General features: G+C 43.6%; 1 protein-coding gene across 1 annotated transcript in view; it reads left to right on the top strand.

Annotated features, from left to right (window-relative positions):
• Positions 1–20,358, top strand: part of GUCY2C (guanylate cyclase 2C) — a 246,423-nt gene that overhangs the window by 97,039 nt on the left and 129,026 nt on the right. Inside the window, exons 8-9 of the mRNA XM_030211775.1 lie at positions 7,295–7,409; positions 11,960–12,095. Coding sequence (XP_030067635.1) covers positions 7,295–7,409; positions 11,960–12,095 — 251 coding nt within the window. The remainder of the gene's footprint in view (positions 1–7,294; positions 7,410–11,959; positions 12,096–20,358) is intronic.

Below are 20,358 nucleotides of genomic sequence, written 5' to 3' on the forward strand. Positions count from 1 at the left end.
TGTCACTTTCATGTTATGTTTAACGTTGCTTGAGGCTATATGACTGAAGAGTGTAACCAAATTTGCCATAAATAATCTGCTGTTTAACATGCATTCATTTTCTTGTTTAATTTGCATGTGCATATATTCATTTGGGAATATATGTCAGCCATTTCCCAGCTTCTTTCTATAACTGTTTGCTTAACTCTTGTTTGTCCTCCTTGATCTCTTTGTAACACCAATTGTATCTATTTACCCTGGGAATGACGATGCCTTAACAGGTCTTTGTGAGCCACATTGAGCCTGCAAATAGGTGGGAAAATGTGGGATACAAGTGCAATAAATAATAGCTCTGACCCTGGAAATGACTTCACTCAGTCATGCATATTGGGCAGGCATGTTTATAAATCAGGACTTATCTGCAGAAATACTTTTGGCAAGTACCTTCATTGGAGTCAAGTGTTTCAGAGAGAGATTCTCTTGATCAATACCTGCAGACCCAGTCAGGGCCGCCGAGAGGGGGGGGCAGGGGGGGCAAAATTCCCCGGGCCCAGGCCACCAAGGAGGGCCCGGTGCCGGAGTCTCCCGCCCTCTCACCACAGTCCCGTCTCTACCTGCCTACCCTCAGCTCCCTTCTGTCTGTCGTCTGACCCCCTGCATTAAAAAAAAATCTGTAAAGCAGCAGCCCAGCACCTTCTGTGTGAAAGCGGCAGATCGCCTCGGGTGGGCCTTCCCTCACTGTGTCCCGCCCTCCTCTGATGTAACTTCCTATTTCCACGAGGGCGGGTCACAGTGAGGGAAGGCCCACCCGGCTCAGTCTCTCGGCAGCCCTGGACCCAGTCAGAAGATATCACTAATATTGCAGCCTGTTCTGAATTGAAAGAACTTGTTATCAGACTGAACAATCCACTTTCTGCTAGTGCAGTTGAATACCTTTTTTTTTTTTTAAATCTGTGCTGGATTAAAGACTTACAAGCATACTTACATAAGTGACACCCATTTTCAAAATGTAGTTTTACTAGAAACAAAGTAGATTGAATTGTAGAGTAATAAGGTTGTTGGGATAAAAATTTTAACAATAGTTACAGCCATTATAGCTATGGTACTTTTACTTTTTACTCAAAAAGTATTATATTAGGCAATAACTTTTTTAATTTCACTTAAGTAAATTTTTTAATGTGTTCTTCATTGTACTTTTACTTTTGTATTAAAATATACATTTATTTTTACTTTTACTTAAGTACTTTGTACAACACTGGATTCAACTGCTTGAGACTATATTGCTAACTCTGGGGAACCAGGCCAGAGCAGGTAAAGTGTACTGCCGTGCTGAGAAACAGTAATGTACACCATGACCCTATAGGAACAGGTCACTGGAGAATCTTGCAGGGCCTAGTTCAGTCTTGGAAAAAAATAAAAATAAAAAAGAGAGAAGCAAGCATTATTAACTAGTTTCCATAGTGTATAACCCTTTCCCTCATAGTTTTAAACTGAAATTTTCTCTAGTGGTAGAAACTTATCCAAGAGTATTAAAAAGGATAATAGCAAGGCTCAAACTATCGTATGAGAAAGTTAATTATTTTCTGTTATTTTCCTGCTGGAGAGATAGCACTGCTACTGACCTGAATTAGGTGTTAATTGAGGAGTGAGGAGGACGTAGCTTATTTGCAAAGGTTACTAAAGGCAATCTGATTACTGGGTTTGCTTCAAAGGGTTTGTTTGAAGCAAACTATATAGACAGGAAAGGTCCCACTTTTGAACTTTCTTTCTGAGAAGTTCTGAGAGAAGAGGACATTTCTTGAGTGACAATATTTTGCTCTGTGCTTGATAACTTAAAGATTGGGTTTAAAAGAGGAATTGTAGGATATTCATAAACACAGAATATAAAAAAAAAAAGAAGCAAACATTACTAGCTAGTCTCCTTACCCTTTACCTCATAGTTTTAAAACTTGAATTTTCTGCTACAGCATTAATAGATAGACTCTAGAAAGCACAGCAGGATCTAGTTCAGTCTTATAAAAAAATAAATAAAAGAGAGAGAAACAAGCATTGTTAACTAGTTTCCATAGTGTACAACTCTACAATTCCTCTTTTAAACCCAATCTCTAAGTTACCAAGCACAGAATAAAATAATGTCACTTACCCACAGAAATGTTCTCTCCTTTCAAAACTTCTCAGAAATTTGAAGGTGATTCTCACTTTGAGTGGTGTGTCGATGTGGTATGTTTGTTGGTTGATTGTGAATTTTTGGTAGGATGTGGGGTTGTCTGGGCTGGATAGTACTAGGAATTTGGTTTTGTCTCTGTTCAGTTTGAGTTTAAAAGTTGTTACCCATTCTTCCATGAGGTCCAATCCTTTTTTTAAATTTAGTTCTCTATGTTTGTGATATTGTTTTGGAAAGGTATGAAGATGGTGACGTCGTCTGCATATATAAATGGGTAGAAACTCATTAATTCCAGTGTTTTTCTGAGTGGTGCCATCAGTACATTGAGCAGTATTGGTGATATTGGCAATCCCTGTGGTACCCTGCACTCAGAAATCCATAAGGCTGATGTTTGGTTGGACATCTTTACAATGTAGGATCTGGTCTTTAGGAAGCCATTGAACCATGTTGTCACTGAACCGCCAATTCCTATGTTGTCAAGCAGTCATTAGTGTGGTGTGGTCTACTAGGTCGAATGCACTTTACATGTCGAATTGCAGTAGTAATACATTTTGTCCTTGGTATGCTATGCTTCTGAATTTCATTATCATGGTGGTTATGACCATCTCAGTGCTGTGTTGTGGTCTGAAACCTGATTGGGATTTATGAAGAATTGAAAATTTTGTCATATATTCCATTAGTTGTTCTGTTATTGGAACTTCCATCATTTTGGTCAGTAGTGATATTGAGGCTACTGGTCTATAATTTGTGATATCACTGATCATGCTGGTATTGTTTTGGGGGATAGGTATGAGTACTATGTCATCTTTGTCTGTTGGAAATTGACCTCTTTCAAACATGTATGTAATGTGTTTGGTAAGGTACTTGATGAATCAGTCTGGTGGATTTTTCATGATGTAGTTGGGGTATTTGTCAAGTAGGCAGTATGCATGTGCGTATTTTGTCAATAGTGTCTTTACTGTGTCTAGTTGGTGTGGTTTGAACATGGTCCATATTCTGTCTGCTGTGGTGTGGTTGTTGTGTGTTTCGCAGTCCTGTAGGTAGTCTGTGATGTTTATTTGTGGTTTTGCAAGGTTTGATCTTGTGTTTATTATTTTGTTTTTGAAGTATTGTGCAAGCTCATCTGCAGTTGATGGTGTTTCAGTTGTTGCCAATATGTTCAGGGTTTTCAGTAGTTTGTTCATGAGTTCGAATATTTTTTTCGTATTGGTCTGATCGAGGTTCTTATATGTACTGTAGTGTTCTGCTTTCGCTTTCTTTATGCTCTTTGTGTATGTTCTTATGGCTTTTCTCCATATGGTTTTGTTTGTGTCTGTTTTGTTTTTGGCCCATGCTCTTTCAGGTTTCCTACAGAGTGTCTTCAGTGCAATAGTTTGTCATTAAACCAGGGACATGGTTGTTTAGTGAATTTTGTTTTTGTTTTGAGTGGTGCTATTTTGTTTAGTGTGTTTTCACTTGTTTCATCCCAGTTTCTCATGAAGTATTTATCCTCAGGTGGTATGTCATTGAGTTCATTTATTGTTGTTGTCTAGAAATGTGTGGTTGTCTACTTTTCCTCTGGTTGTGAACATGTGTTGGGTTCTTGGCTCTCTTCTTGCTGTTTTCTTTCCATTTTTGTGTGAAGGTGAGCTTGCTGTGGTTTGGCCAGGGTACCTCTTCCCATTTGTGGTTTGTTAATATGTGGTTGTTACTCGTTGAGAATCTGTGGGCTAGTATGTCTAATTGGTGTCCTTTTGTGTGCAATGAGACTCTTTGTGCTGTTATGAAGTTACATTGGTTTATGAAGTTCATTGGTGTTCTGATGTTTGTGTCATTTTGTTTTACTAGGTGTAGGTTTATGTCATCTATTAATAGGACATTTGAGTGATTGGTGCAGATGTTTGATACAAAGTCCGTGAAGTCAATTTGGGCATTTGTCCAGCTTCCTGGAGGGCGCTAGAATAATGTGATGTATAGTCGGTCAGTTAGTGTTTTGTCGGTGATTTTGCTACCAGTATTTCGATTGTTGAGGATGTGTGTTTAGCAACAAGTTCTGCTGTGAAAGAGGATTTGTATATTATTACAATGCCTTCTCCCCTTCTTTTGGTTCTGTTGATATGTATTATTTTATATCCTGGTGGGCATCGGTCACGGTCATCTTCGAGGTGCAGCCACGTTTCAGTTATGAGCAGTAGTCAGAGTTCCATTTCTATCCAGTCTCTTAGTAGTGTTGTCTTATTTACTGTCAATCTTGTGTTTATGTAACCTATTTGTATTGGACCATACGAATCATATTTAATGTTGTTTTTTTTTAACAGTTTGTAGCTGTCTGTGTGGTCTGCCTGTTTTGCTCTTGTTTTGTTGGGTGTTGTTCATGTTTCATTTCATGTTGCTGGTTGTTTAATTGGCCTCTGCATTGTTGTTTAGGTGGTGATTTGGCTGTTCTAGTTGTTCGAGTGGTTGTCTTCCTGTGATGTTTACTGGTATTTTGTTCCATTTGGTTGGAGTTGCTGCTCGTATCCCCATTTTCCACATTGTTATTGTATAGTAGAAAATCCATGCCCTTAGGTTGACCATTTTGGGGGGTTACTTCTGGCTTGGGGGTGTTTGAATGTGAATATGTGTGTGTTGGGGCTCTGAGGTGCTTGTATTTGTGTGTTGCGAGGGCTGGTTGTTTTTTTTTTCTTTTACCTTGGCTGGGGGTTTGTCTGCATCAATGAATGATCAGACAGAAGAAAGGTAGCTAGTACATAAAAACAATACCCACAGCAGTGAAAAATTTCCTTCAGTAAAGGTCATGTCATGCATAAACCAGCAGTGGAAGGTTGATTGTTATAGAGTAGTTGTTACTCAATATAGTGCTTTTGGCGCTCCGGGCGCCTTGGGGAAGAACACCATTTGGAGAAGAACACCTCTTTTTTTTTCAGTAGTTTGGTGCTCCAATCAGCAAACTACTTGCTCATAGAGTGGAAGATGCTGTGTTTAATCTTGGCTGCCTAAAGGAGTCGCCTTAGCCCCAGGTGAGAGCTCTTGGTTCTGGACTGCTGTTCTTCAATGGTGGGTTGTGCAGCTCTGAATAGGGTGCCTGCAACTTTGTGTAGGCTGCCTGCAGTGCGGGTGGTGGGCCGTCCAAGAACTGGGCACTCACACGGCACAGACTCCGACCCCCAGTAGCAGCTCACCTTTTGCAGTATTCCCTCAACCTTGGGGAGCACTGCTGCACTGAGCATGGTGAGAGTGAGACTACACTGTCCTGGGCTAGTGTGCACTGGTGTGCTGATATTTGATTGCACTGCCAATCTGCGTCTCCCTGCTCTGGTCCGCCGGCACTGGACTGCTCTGTCAAGCCGCGTTGTCTAGTTGGTCTGTGGGATGAGGACGGCTTTCCTGCTAATTTTGCTCCTGGGTTCCTCCAGACAGGTTGTAGTGTCGTTCTCTGTCTGATTTGACAATTTCCTTTGTTTGCTGTTTTAAGGAAGGTTACAAATGCACAGTTCGATAGTTTGGAATTACTACAGGCAATGGAGAGGGGAGGGGGGAAATGAGCTGAGTAGGACAGGTATTTTGAGACAAAACAGAACATTAACCTTAAGTGAAGGAGTAGCCTAGTGGTTAGTGCAGCAGACTTTGATTCTGGAGAAGTGGGTTCAATTCCCACTGCAGTTCTTTGTGACTCTGGGCAAGCCACTTAACCCTCCATTGCCCCCGGTGTATACTATGTAAACCACTTTGAATGTAGTTGCAAAAAACACTGAAAGGTAGTATATTAAGTCCAATTCCCTTTTTGGAATGCAGTTATGCTTGTTTTAAATCTCCTTTTCTTGAGGCTGTTGTATCTTCTTCCCCAGATGATTAGTGTGTATGAAGTCTTCGATCTATTTGGCCAGACCAGATTTTTGTATTAAAGTAGGTGAGGTTTCAGAACTTTCTATCTATTCAGTTTAACAAAAGCCAGTTTGTCTTTGGCTACCTGTGTTGTCTGAAAATCACAGCAGTGAAGGATCTAGAACAGCAAGAGAATTCACAGGGTAAATGGATTGGATCAAATACCTATCACAGATGACATCCATATCCAGGTAGATTGTGAGCAATTTAAGGCTGCTATCTAATATGTTTTCATCCAGAATAATTAGTTCATATTGTGGTGCACTCTTTTGTCCTCAGTTAAGCAGACTATCACATTTTAATAAACATAAACATCAATGATAGGGAGAAACAAACTCCTAATGCTTTGGTATGGCACTACCTGGCCTGTTAAAGTGTGTACCATTTTCAGGCCCAATAACTCAACACAGAGGCAGTGGCAAAGGAGACCCTACAGGGGGTTCCAACCCCACTGTTTTGAGTAACAGCATGCTCTTATTACTGAAAATGTGTGCATCCATAATTGAGGTCCTCAGTCCAGTAGCGTAGCCACAGGTGGGCTTGGGTGGGCTGGGGCCCAACCGCTTAGAACTCAGGCCCACCCAACAGTAGCACACATTTAGTGGTAGCTGGTGGGGATCCCAAGCTCTGCCAGCTGAAGACTCCCCCCACCCCGATAGAAACAAAAACGCTACTCTCCACGACACAGCACCTACATATGCTCAGTTTTCAGTGCATGCCTGCTGCAGACTGCCAAGCTGGAAAGAAGCGTTTTTCCGCCAGCTGAGATATTTTTTTGGTGGTGGTGGGGGACAATGCTTGGTGCCCACCCACTTCTTGCCTAGGCCCACCCAAAATTTGTTGTATGGCTACGCCCCTGCCTCAGTCATTTCAAGATTGACTAGGCCTGATGGATGTTATCCTTGATCTGAGGGATCTTAACTGTTACTGCTGCCAATTAGATATTGATAAAATAATATAAAGTCTTGCTTAGAGTTATAGGATTTGAATGGAATTTCACCACATTCATCTGCCCTTTACTTGATTTACTGTCTCCTGTAATTCTTCCCCTTGTTCCTGCTTTTCATGCATACTTCACAGTTTGCTTTATTCTGAAAATAAATAAATACCTGGCTGATACTTTTTGAAGGGGAAGTACTTTTTTCCCTTAGGAAACTCAGTTCCACCACCTTGCATAAAGATCCAGAACAATGTATGAAGTTCTTAACTTGCTTTTTGAGCTGTTCTTATGCCTATCCTTGTGTCACCTTGTTGGTTATCTCCACCTATTTGGTACTTTCTTTGCAGTGGTTTGTACTATGAGAATGCCACCTATGCAAGTTACATGAGGAATGTGCTAGTCCTGACACAGCCACACTCCAACCACAGCATCTTTGCCAATAATCTCAACGTCACTTGGCAGGTAAGTACCTATCTGCTCTAGCATCATGCATGTCCCAACTGAATAACCCTCCCTCCCTCGTTCTAGGCTTTCCTTATCAACCCTTCTTGGAATATGATGCAATTTTTTTTCCTTCCCCCATTCTCCCAATGTATTACTGTTATGTTTTGTGTTGACCACCTGATTCCCTTACTGTTTTATCATGATATTGTAAATTGCTTAGACTTTTTGTCACATATAAGCAGTATATAAAAAAAAAACGGAACCTTGAACCATATACAAGTGCAGACAGACAGATACACACATGCCTCATGTAGCACCTGTCATCCTAATGAGACACAGTTTACTGTGTTTTTTTACACCCAGGTTTCCTGACAGATATGCATAAGTTTACAAATGGCGGAAAGGGTACTGCACCCTTTTGTCACACTGTAAGAGTGCATTTTTCTTTTCTTTTCTGTTTTTTAACATCAAGGAGATCGTTATTTCAAACACCAGGAATACAAGAACATGTTAGAATAGCCATATAGAACAGGAGCTTTCTCAAAAACACAGGCTTAGCTTCATCAAGTGTAAAAAGTATTAGAGTTTCAACTTGTTTGAGTAAAGGAGAGCTCAGGCAGGGACTTGTTTATATTCTGCCAGTTGGTGGACTGTTTTCTGCATGATAGGATAGGTTGGGAAGCCTGTGGAGTACAGTAGAGTCTGGTTTATCCAACCTTTGTTTATTTTACTTCCCAGATTATCCGACACACCTAGGTGATGTCACAGCACCATTAATGAGACGTGTGTGTGTGTGTTTCTTTCTCTTTCTTGCTGTTTCGTTGAAAGGCAGCAGTACTGGGAAAGTTTTTTGGCCACATTAAGCTTTTAAACTCTTGTTACTGATTTCTCTTTTGAAATATGCATTCAATATGCCTCTCTTTTATCCCTCATTCAATTTTTCTGCATTGTCTGACTTTTTGATTATCCAACCACCTGTTGGTCTTGTTTACATCAGATACTCAAGACTTCACTGTACCGAATTTAAAAAAATGACAATATATACTCCATCAGAGAAACAAATTGTTTGCTAGCAGGGAGGGAAGGACAGCTGATACTCATGCCTTCCTCTGGCAGAGCTGCCAGGTTACCCAGTTCCAGGAGTGAGATCTTAGGCCAGTTCTATATTTCTGATATTATTTTTTATTACATTTGTACCCTGTGCTTTTCCATTCATGGCAGGCAATGGAGAGTTAAGTGACTTACCCAGAGTCACAAGGAGCTGCCTGTGCTGGGAATTGAACTCAGTTCCCCAGGACCAAAGTCCACCACCCTAACCACTAGACCACTCCTATGGGACCTACAGCACTAATTTCAAAAGGTAGAATGAAGGATTACAAATACCACACTGCTTTGGGATGTAAATTCAAAACCAGGACTGCCCTAAAAGATTTCCTCCTCGCACTGAGTAACTTGGCAGCTCTGCTCTGCACATATCCTTTAAATTCAGTGGTGATCACTGAAACTTTTATTTGCAATGCCATGAATACAGTTGCTGGAATATTTGATTTTACAAAGAATACTGTATTTATACCACTAGAAAACTGAAAGCTGGTTATTTTTTTTTTATTTGTACCCCACGCTTTCCCACTCATGGCAGGCTCAATGCGGCTTACATATTGTGTACAGGTACTTATTTGTACCTGGGGCAGTGGAGGGTTAAGTGACTTGCCCAGAGACACAAGGAGCTGCCTGTGCCTAAAGTGGGAATTGAACCCTGTTCCCCAGGACCAAAGTCCACCACTCTAAGATAATCCCTACACTAGCTTTTAAAGTTTTACCATGCAGATTTCAGCTCACAGCAGCGTTTTCTTAAACCTGGGTAGTAGCACTGAATAACAAAGGGATCCTTTTACTAAGCTTTTTACCCAGAGCGGGTAAAAAGTCCCTAAAAAAATGGCCATTTGGTAAGATAACTGTTACCATATGGCCATGTGGCGGGGAGCACTTACTGCCACCCACTGAGGTGGTGGTAAGGGCTCCCACAGTAACCCGGCAGTAACTGGGCAGTGCACAGCATGGTCGATTACCGCCAGGTTAGCACTGCGCTATGAAAAAAAATTCTGGCATGCCAGAAATGGCACACACTCAAGGCGGAACTATCGACGGCAGCCGTGTTGGGCAGGCAGTAGTTCCGAACTAGCATGTGGTGAACCCGAGCTAGGCTTACCGACGCTTTGTAAAAGGGCCCCTGAGTCTTCAGCAGATCCCGGAAGTTATCCAGGTACGGCTGATATTCAGTGTCGGTACCAGATAACTCTCTAGGCACTTTTGGATTCCTATGTATGCCGTCCTACATGCCCGTTGGTTATTCAGGCACCAGCACTAAATATCGGTGCTGCCCGATAGCTTCCAGCAAATGCCAACTTCAATCATCAAACATGGAGAATAAACCTTCCTCCTATTTTGAATGGTGGTCATTTTAAAGCAGGATTGAATTACATTGGCAAGTCAGTGGCGTAGCCATAAGACAATTTTTGGGTTGGCCAACAGGTTGGATGGGTGGGCACTAGAGTTGCCAACTTTTTGAAAGAGAAAAATTCACCTAATGCACCCATGCTTTGTTCCTACCCTACCACATGCTCCACCTCTACCTCTCCCAATTACTTCAACGAGGGTAGCAGTGCAGACTTCAGTGGCCAATTGAGAGCTAAGGGATGGTGTTGGGGGGGAGGGGGGTGCTACTAGGGCAATTGTGCTTGACTCTTTGGCCAGAGAGATCCCCAAGCCTGCCAGAAACTGAAGAAGGCGCAGCTTGATAATGGGCTTTGGGGTCCTCTCCCAGATTTCTGCCCTGGGCCCCGGCTATGTCTAACACCAGCTCTGGCAAGATGTACATGCCAAATCTGACATATTCTAATCACAAAATAGAAAATAAAAATAATTTTTGTACCTTTTTGTTGTCTGGTCATTTTATTTTTTGAATATTATTGGTCCCAGTCTCTGGTTTCTGCTTCTCTCTGTCTTTCCTGTCCATTTGACATTTCTTCTATCTCCATGTCCACCATCCATCTCTCATCTCTGTGTCCAAATATTTCCTTATCCAGCATCTTCCCTGTGTTTATATCCCCGCATCCATCATCATTCCTTTGTGCACCTATATACCCCATGCCCAGCATCTCCCTTCTGTGTTTTTATTCTCCCCCTTGTCTGGTATCTCCCCTCTGTGTCCATTGTATCTCTATTCCCATATCTCTGTCTCCACCCCCCCACCCCCCCACCCCCCACGTATCCATTGTATCTCTATTCCCATATCTTCTTCCCCACCCCCATGTCGGGCATTGTCCCTCTGTGTCCATATGCCATCCCAATACAGCATCTCACCTGTGTCCCTGGTCCCATTCCCCCACCCAGTGCCCATCATCTCCCTTCTGTTTCTCTATACCACTCTAAGTCCCCTTTCTTCCTCCCCCACACCATTGTGTCCCTCTCCTCTCTGACCCCACCCCATCCAGCCCCTCTCCTTTTCTTTTCCCTCCCCCTTATGCATCTGGTTCATTCTCCCACTATGGGTTCGACATTTGACCCCCTCTTCCATTATCTTCTTGGTCCAGCATCCCTCTCCCTTCCCTCTAACCCTAACCCCTTCCCCTTCCATAGGTCCAGTACCTCTATCCCTTCGTTCTAGCCCCCCTTGCAGGTCCACATCTCTCCCCCTTCCTTCCAGCCCTCCCCTGCATATCCAGCACCTTTCTCCCTTCATTCCAGCCCCCCTTGCATGCCTAGCACCTCTCCCCCTTCCTGCCTGCCCCCTACATATCCAGCACCTCTCTCCCTTCCCTTCCCTCCACAGTTCCACACCTCTATCCTTTCCCTCCAGCGCCTCTCTCCCCTCCAACCCCCACATTCAGCACCTCTCTCCCCTCCCACAGTTCCAGCATCGCTACCTCCGTATCTTCCTTAGTCTCCCTGCATCCTCGCCGCTGTGCTTGCACTTCATGCTATCATCGCCGCCCAGCAGGAACTCCACACAGGTCTGTGTGCTGCATTGGAGCCTTCCCTCTCTGCTGCGTCCCGCCCAGCCTGTGTAAACTGGAAGTTGCATCAGTGGGTGAGATGCGGTAGAGGGAAGGCCCCAACGCACTGTGTGGAGCTCCACTGTAGCGGGGGCGGGGGAAGGTAAGAAAGATGTGGAAGTGCCGTAACTGTGAGAGGAGTGAGGGGCGCTGAACATGCGAGGGTGGAGGGAAGGGAAGAAGCGTTGGACATGTGGGAGGTTGGAGGGAAGGAAGAGGGGATGTTTTCATTGGCTGGGGCGTAGCGCTTATGGGTGGGCCTGGGCCCACCCAGGCCCACTCGTACCTACACCCCTGTGGCAAGGTGATGTTGGAGTGGGGAAGCTTGCACTGATGTAGCACTGCTTTAGGGTGCTTCAGCAGCTCTAAAGAGAAGGAGAGCCTTATTCCCATGTGTTACCAGCAAAAACATAACAAAACTTGAAGTTTAAACTTTTGAAAGTAGGAAGCTTACTCCAAGGAAAAGAGTAATCATAAATCACAGGGTTTGTTTTGTATGTGTGTATGTTTCAGCTGCAGAACAAATATGTTTCTGGCTATTTTGATGGAGTCCTGCTTTTTGGCCATGTTTTGAGACACTTTCTCCTAAACAACATCACAGTTAAGCCTAAGAAATTAGGTGAAGCATTCCGCAATTTCTCCTATCAAGGTAATCTATTTATTTATTTCAAAAGTCTTATGGATCTACCCCTTTCATCTTGCTTTTTTAAAATGAATTTATTTCTAGATCTACTAGAAATCAATTTTTACTAAGTTTCTCTCATTTCGCCATGTTACAGCAAAGAGGATTTTTCAATCCACTTTTCTGTATCAGGCTGCACAGTTTTGGAATTCTCTTCGTTCTTTTCTCTTAAGAATTTGTGGTTATTTTCAGTTAGGAAAGTCCTTAAGACATTTCTTTTTAAGAAATTTTATTAATTTATGGTAACTGAGGTGTTTCTTTTGGAAAGTATTGTATAATCTGGTTTAAACATTGTAATTCATGATGTTTGTTCAGTTCTTGTCTGTTGTTACCCTTAGTGAACTTTTTAGTGTTTTGCGGGTTATAAGACTGTAATAATAATAGTATTAATAATATATTGCAAATTTGAACAAGCATTCAACGTAGTGAACAATAAAAGTTAATAAAAAATAAAAGCCATAATTCAAAATACATTCCACAAACAACTAAAAGCTAAAACCTGAACTGCTCACCTCAGAAGAATCAAGAGCCAAGACCATGCCATTAACCCAGGAACTTCAATTGTTTTTATTGTGCAAAAAACTTAATAAATTCAGTTAATTCCTATGTTCCAATGGAAGCTTATTCTATAATGTTGATGCAACAAGAGAGAAGGTCTGGGTCCTCTAACTCTGGATGTGTACCTGTGCAGTTGAAAGGACTTCCAATAAGCAATCCTTACTAGATATTAAAGATTGGGAGGGCTCATCCCAATATAACCTCTCAACTAAATGGGATGCCCAGTAAGCAAAATCTTATTCTTCATGACCAGCAACTTAAACTGAATGTTTCTGCATTGGGAGCCCATGTAATTGAGACAAAACTGACCAAATGCTTTCACATCTCTTGCTTCCTGAAATAACCTGAGCTGCCATGTTTTGGACCAGTTGTAATTGGTGTACCTGCCTAACGGGTAAACCAATGTACAAAAGACTTCAGTAAACCAAGACACTGATCACCAAAGCATGTAGTGGAGGAGTGGCCTAGTGGTTAGGGTGGTGACTTTGGTCCTTGGGAACTGAGTTTGATTCCCGGCACAGACAGCTCCTTGTGACTCTGGGCAAGTCACTTAACCTTCCATTGCCCACCGCATTGAGCCTGCCATGAGTGGGGAAAGTGTGGGATACAAATGTAATAAAAATAAATAAATGTATTATTGTCCTCCTGTGTAATCAACAGTATGGACCCTGGATAGCATTAGCATTCTAAGAATAAAAGGCCATCTTGGTGTCCAAATGGATACCAAGATCCCAAAAAACATCCTTAGAGGAAATTTTTACCCCATCCATCTTCAAAAACACTGGGCCCACAATCTACTCCTTAGTACCACAAATCAAAAGTTCAGTTTTCTCCAGATTCAGCAAGAGCCTATTGGTTCTAAACTAGTCCACCAGCAAAACCAGTCATTAAGATCTGAGATGATAATGCCCTTCATAACTAAAAGTATCTGAATATCCTTAGCATATACATAAAAAGAAAAAGCATATGCATAAAAATAAAAACTACAATTCCATATCAATTTCTCCAGAGCCTGAAAAAACAAATTAAAAAGCAACCAGGATAAGGCGGATCCCTGAAGGACCCTACAACATAGCCTCCTCATTGTAGAGGTACCGTCATAAGAGTTCACCTGGAAGTAAAACTCCACCAAAAATGACTCCATCCAAGACAAAGCTCTCCTTTCCGATGCTAGGACAGCACATCTGTAAGCTAACAATTTCCAGCCCACCAGGCCAAAGATGGCTGAGAGATCTAACGCCAACAGAATTGCAATATAATGCATCAGTAATGGCAGCCAAGAGAGATTCTATTTTGAAACCCCAGCAGAATCTCACTTGACTCACATTCCAAACCCCTACATCTTCCACAGAAGACTCCAATTTGGTCAGCAATTCTTTTTCCATTACATTTGTAAATGGCAAATTTGAAATAGGCTGAAGATTCCTATAATCATTCACTACCACTCCTCCTTTCTTTAAAATAGGAATCACCATCAATTCCTTCAATAGAGAAGGAAAAATAGCTTTATCAGAAGAAGCATTAACAATCTCTAACATCATTTCTAAAATGCCATTAGGGAAAATAACTAGGAATTGGATCCAAAGGGAGAACAGAAATATCAACACATATTTTTAATCTCATCAAAATTATAGGGGAAAAAAACCACAAAAAGAATAGGAAGTGCCTCTCTTCAAATTATTTGTCCCTGCTCCTTGCATGTTTCCACACCTTCTACTCATTACTACCTCTTTTTCTCTCAGTAAACTAACCTTCCCCTCAAAACCTTTGCGAGTACTTCTGCATCAGGAAGTCCCATACTGATTCCCTTCATATCCTTTCTAGGCTTTAACAATCAATTAACCACCCAAAACATTTCCTTAAATGTTTTGGCCGCCCACTTGATCATGGAGAAAAAATATCTGTATTAGCAGTCAAAATGTCCATCCTATATTCATTTGGTTTATATCTCTAAATTCTCTTATCCTTAACTATAACTGAATGTTGCCAATATGTCTCCACCACCCTTACCTGAAACATGAGCAGCAAGAAGAGGGGGAAAACCACCTTCACCTTCCCATGAACTTGCTTCAGTGGGGCAACTGAATCCAAGGCTAAGGTGAAGGAGTCGTACCACGACTGGAACTTGTCCTCTACCTCTTCAATTCCATTACCAGTCAAAACATTCCCTATAGCAGCCCACAAAGGATCTAATGAAAAATTTCCCTTACCCAACCAACACCCTTGCAGTGCAACCATCTGCTTCTCTACCCTCAGCTGAAGCAACACCAAAAAAAGTGATCCAATAATGGGACAGATTTACTATCAACACAGACAGGACTCCATTCTCAAAAAATAAGTAGAATGAAAAATTAGATCTAAAATGGGATCATTCTGATGAGTGAATTGGAGACACACTGAAAAAAGTATGCATCTTTTAACAACAAGAGCAACAATGATACCATGTTGCTTAACACAGTAGTTCCCAAACCTGGTCCTGGAGGCACTGCAGGTTTTCAGGATACACTCAATGAATATTCATGAGAGAGATTTGCATGTGGATATTCTGAAAACCTGCTGACTGGTTGGGGTGCCTCCAGGACCAGGTTTGGGAACCAATGCCCTAATTCTATAAACATAGGCACACAATTTGATGCTTAGTGTGTAAAGTTGTGTGCACATGTTGTTGGTTATTTATTTAGATTTTGCTCATTCCTTTTTCAGTAGTAGCTCAGGGTGAGTTACATTCAGGTACTCTGGATATTTCTCTGTCCCAGGAAGGCTCACAATCTAAGTTTGTATTTGAGGCAATGGAGGGTTAAGTGACTTGGCCAAGATCACAAGGAGCAGCAGTGGGATTTGAACCAGCCACCTCTGGATTGTAAAACCGGTGCTCTAACCACTAGGCCACTCCTCCACTTGTAGAATAGTGCTAATTACGTGCTTAACTTAATTGTTAAATTAGATGCTAATTGGTTTTAACAACCACTAATTGGCTATAATGGGGGTTAATTGGCAATAAGTTGCAGTTATGCATGTAACTGCCCTTAGTTGGTATTCTACAAATTGAGCATGCAAAATCTATAGTGTTCAACTGCAAGGGGGTGTGGACCTGGGAGGGGCATGGGTGTGTCTAGCACTTCTCCAAAGACAAGCAGGCTGATATTCTCACAAGTGGGTGACGTCACGTCGGCCCCGGAGGATTTTAAAGCAAAATCTAAAAATCTCTTTAACTGCGTTCCGTTGTGCGAGCGATCGCACCGCGCATGTGCGCACACATCTTCCCGCTCGCCATGCGGACACGCCCCTCAGTTCTTCTTTTTCCGCATCTGAGGAGACACGGAGTTCGTTAGTGCTTCGTGTTTTCTTCAGGTCCTCGGAGTTAAATCTCTTTTTTATTTTAACTTTTTATAGAAATGCTAAGTAGTAGTAGTAGTACCCCTTTGAGTGTTCTTTATTTTTTTCGTTTGTACTTTACTCATGGCAGGCTCATTGTGGCTTACATATACAGGTACTTTTTGTACCTGGGGCAAGGAAAGTTTAAGTAATTGCCAGAGTCACAAGGGGCTGTGCCTGAAATGAGAATCAAAACTTATAAGTATTTCTTTATAAGTTTCTTTCTTCTTTTTTCTTATTAAAAAAAACTCTCGCCAGCAAAGTAAAAGAATCCATTTGTTAAAGTCCCCAAATTTTTTTTTTAAACTTAACAAATGGCTCTCGAGAGCTGTGAGAGCCTGCTCCATTACAGGATGCATTGAGTGAGTCTCCACCCGCCTTGGCGCCTCCTGCTTTGCAGGTCATTCGGGCACATCGGTGGACGTGTCTTGGGCCGGATCATCTCCCTGAGAAGTGCAAGTAGTGTCTCAAAATGACGAGACGTATGCTACTTGCCAGGGATGCTCAAAGGAGATCAATTTTTGAGTCCGATAGAGACCGATGCACGCTGGGTACAGTGATGCATCGAGTGGGTCTCCACCTGCCTCGGGGCCTCCTGCTTTGCAGGTCATTCGGGCGCATTGGCGGACGTGTCTTGGGCCGGATCATCTCCCTGAGAAGTGCAAGTAGTGTCTCAAAATGACGAGACGTATGCTACTTGCCAGGGATGCCCAAAGGAGACATCGGTGCTCAGAGCTTTGCTCCCTCTGTTATGGAGGTATCCTGGCATCAGACGTCGGTCGGTGCCGAGAGCGTTTCTCCCTCTGTTATGGAGGTATCCTGGCATCGGACGTCGGTACCATCGGTACCAGGTATCATGGGTACCATTGGTACCAGATGTCATGGGTACCATCGGGACCAGGTATCGGTATCATGGGTACCATCGGTACCAGGTATCATGAGTACCATCGGTACCAGGTATCATGGGTATCATCGGTACCAGATACCATCAGTACCATGGGTACCATCGGTACCAGGTATCATGGGTACCATCGGTACCAGGTATCAGTACCATGGGTACCATGGGTACCATCGGTACCGGGTATCATGGGTACCATCGGTACCAGGTATCATCGGTACCATGGGTACCATCGGTACCAGGTATCATGGGTACCATCGGTACCGGGTATCATCGGTACCATGGGTACCATCGGTACCAGGTATCATGGGTACCATCGGTACCAGATGTCATGGGTACCATCGGTACCAGGTATCAGTACCATGGGTACCATGGGTACCATCGGTACCGGGTATCATGGGTACCATCGGTACCAGGTATCATCGGTACCATGGGTACCATCGGTACCAGGTATCATGGGTACCATCGGTACCGGGTATCATCGGTACCATGGGTACCATCGGTACCAGGTATCATGAGTACCATCGGTACCAGGTATCATGGGTATCATCGGTACCAGGTATAATCAGTACCATGGGTACCATCGATACCAGATATCATGACTATCATCGGTACCAGATACCATCAGTACCATGGGTACCATCGGTACCAGGTATCATGGGTACCATCGGTACCGGATATCATGGGTACCATGTGTACCATCGGTACCGTCGGTGCCATCGGTACCAGGTATCATGGGTACCATCGGTACCAGATGTCATGGGTACCATCGGTACCAGGTATAATCGGTACCATGGGTACCATCGATACCAGATATCATGACTATCATCGGTACATCAGTACCATGGGTACCATTGGTACCAGGTATCATGGGTACCATCGGTACCGGGTATCATGGGTACCATCGGTACCATGTGTACCATCGGTACCGTCGGTGCCATGGGTACTATCGATACCATTAGTCCCATCTCTGTTATGGACACGGTACCATCGAGTGCCATTGGTGCTAGCGCTCCTGCGGCATCTAGCTTTTCACCTGGGATTAGATCTCCTTCACCGATGCTGCCTCCGGTATTGGTGTTCGCAGCCTACTGGGTCGATTCTCCTTCACTGGAGTCATCTGGAGAGTCAACTTCTCGACCCCGTCGTAGAGGTTACTGGGCCTCCATGTCGGACGGGTTTGGATCTGAGCTGCTCTGTCTGAGTTGTTAGTTCAATTCAATGATGGCTCATCTGATGAACATGAAGGTCATGGGGTTTTCTCTGCTGAGAATTCTCTAGATCTTCTATCTGTCTCGACACATTACAGTGGAGATTGTGAATCAGTCCAAGGCCCCAGATGCTCGAGGTCCTGGACTATCCATCTTCACCTAAGTCTTCTACAACATGATATAAGAAGACTGAATCCCAGTATCGGATCCACGGGGAACCCAGTTTCATTAGGCCTCAGTTACCTCATGATTTTGCGGTGGTGGATTCTGCTCTCAGAATAGATAGGAGTTCTAAAAACTTGCTTAGACGCCCTCGGGGCCAGAGCATACATCCTTAGCCTATTTTGGGAGAACGGCGTACCAGGCTGGCATGATCGCGTCCAAAATCGAGTCCTGCTAGATCTTTACGAGCATTCCCACCGGAGCAGGCTAAATCTTTTCAACGGTGTGTCGCAGGTTCCTGTCCAGGGGCATTTTCGACACTTGTAATGTAACATCTAGATTTCTGCTCTGGGTATAGTGATGCGCAGACTCTCATGACTGCGTGCCTCTCACCTGGAGGAGGGGACTCAGCAGAAAATTGTAGATATTCTGTGCATACACTTCCTCATCTCGGAAGTTCTTTAAAGGGAAGAGAAGTTTTCCTTGTGCCTTAAGGGATCGTACGTATACTCCTGCTTCTCGACAGCCGGTTCAGGCTATGCCACAGCACGCTCGTTCTAGTCAACGGCGTGCACCTAATCAGGCTCCTGCAGCTACTCCGCAAAAACCAGGGACGGGTTTTTGACTGGCTCCAATTCAGCATAGCCACCATAAAATAAAAAAAAAAAAAAATGTCCATACCGGCTAATCTGCCTGTCAGGGGGAGGTCTAACTTTTCTCCACCAAAGGTGGCTTCTTGTAACCTCCAACCGGTGGGTTCTTCAAATAGTCCGGTTAGGATACTTTCTCAATCTGGAATCAAACCCTCCACATTGCTCATTGGGAGCTTAATCCGTTAGCTTCCATCACAAGTGGGTACTTGCAAAGGAACTCTCCGCCTTTCTCAGCGCCAATGCAGTCGAGCCCGTTCCACCAGGGCAAGAAGGGTTGATATTCTATTCCAGGTGCTTCCTTGTGGGTTGCGTCCCATCATAGACATAAGGGGCCTACACAGATATTTGGTTCAGGATGCTTTCCCTGGGCATCCTTCTTCCCATACTTCAGGAAAACGATTGGCTATGCTCTCTGGACTTACAGGATACTTATACCCAGTTTGCGTCCAGAGAATGATTTCCTAGTGCCTGGCTGTTGTTGCAGCGTCTCTTCATGGACTGGGAGTGCATGTGTTCCCTTAACACGATGATTGCCCGTCTCAACAGATTACAGCACAGTAAATATTGAGACTTCTAGGCACATGGCTTCCACAGTTCACGTAACTCCCATGGCACATTTACACATGACATCCGCTCAGTGCATCCTAGCTTCCCAGTGGTATCAAGTTCAGGGTATCTCGAGGATGTGATCCAACTGTTCACCAGTTTTCGGAATTCCCTTCAGAGGTGGTCAATTCTCTCCAATTTGATTCTGGGGCGTCCCTTCCAACTTCCTCAGCCACAAAAGCTGCTGACGAAGGTTGCATCCCTCCTGGGGTCGGCTATCCAACCAAATTATTCTAATTCAAGCAAACAATCGGGTTGCGATGTACTCGATAACAAAGGGGTACTGGATCTTGCCCTCTGAGTCAGGATGCCATGCAGATGTAGCGGTGGGCCCGCCAACGCGGCATTTCTCCAAGCCACTTATCTAGTGGGCGTAAACAGCAGTCTGGCTGACAGGCTGAGCAGGATAATGCTACAGTCATGGTTGTTGAGCGTGACTGTAGCTCGAAAGATCTTCCGGGAGTGAGACACCCCCCTCAGTGGATCTTTTTGCCACTTAGTCCAATCACAAAGTCCCTCAGTCCTGTTCCAGGCTGCAGGTTCACGGTAGGCTAGCATCGGATGCCTTTCTCCTTCATTGGGGGACAGGCTTTCTGTATGCGTATTCTTCCGTACCTCTGGTGGAAAAGGCTTTGCTTATTCTCAAGCAAGATTGTGGAGCCATGATTCTGTTCGGTCCCTTCTAGCCGCGTCAGATATGGTTCCCTCTTCTTCTGGAGTTGGAATGTTTTTCAGCTCTCATTACGCAGAACGAGGGGGCACTTCTA

This window comes from Microcaecilia unicolor, chromosome 1 (assembly GCF_901765095.1).
Source record: "Microcaecilia unicolor chromosome 1, aMicUni1.1, whole genome shotgun sequence".
NCBI lineage: Eukaryota > Metazoa > Chordata > Amphibia > Gymnophiona > Siphonopidae > Microcaecilia > Microcaecilia unicolor.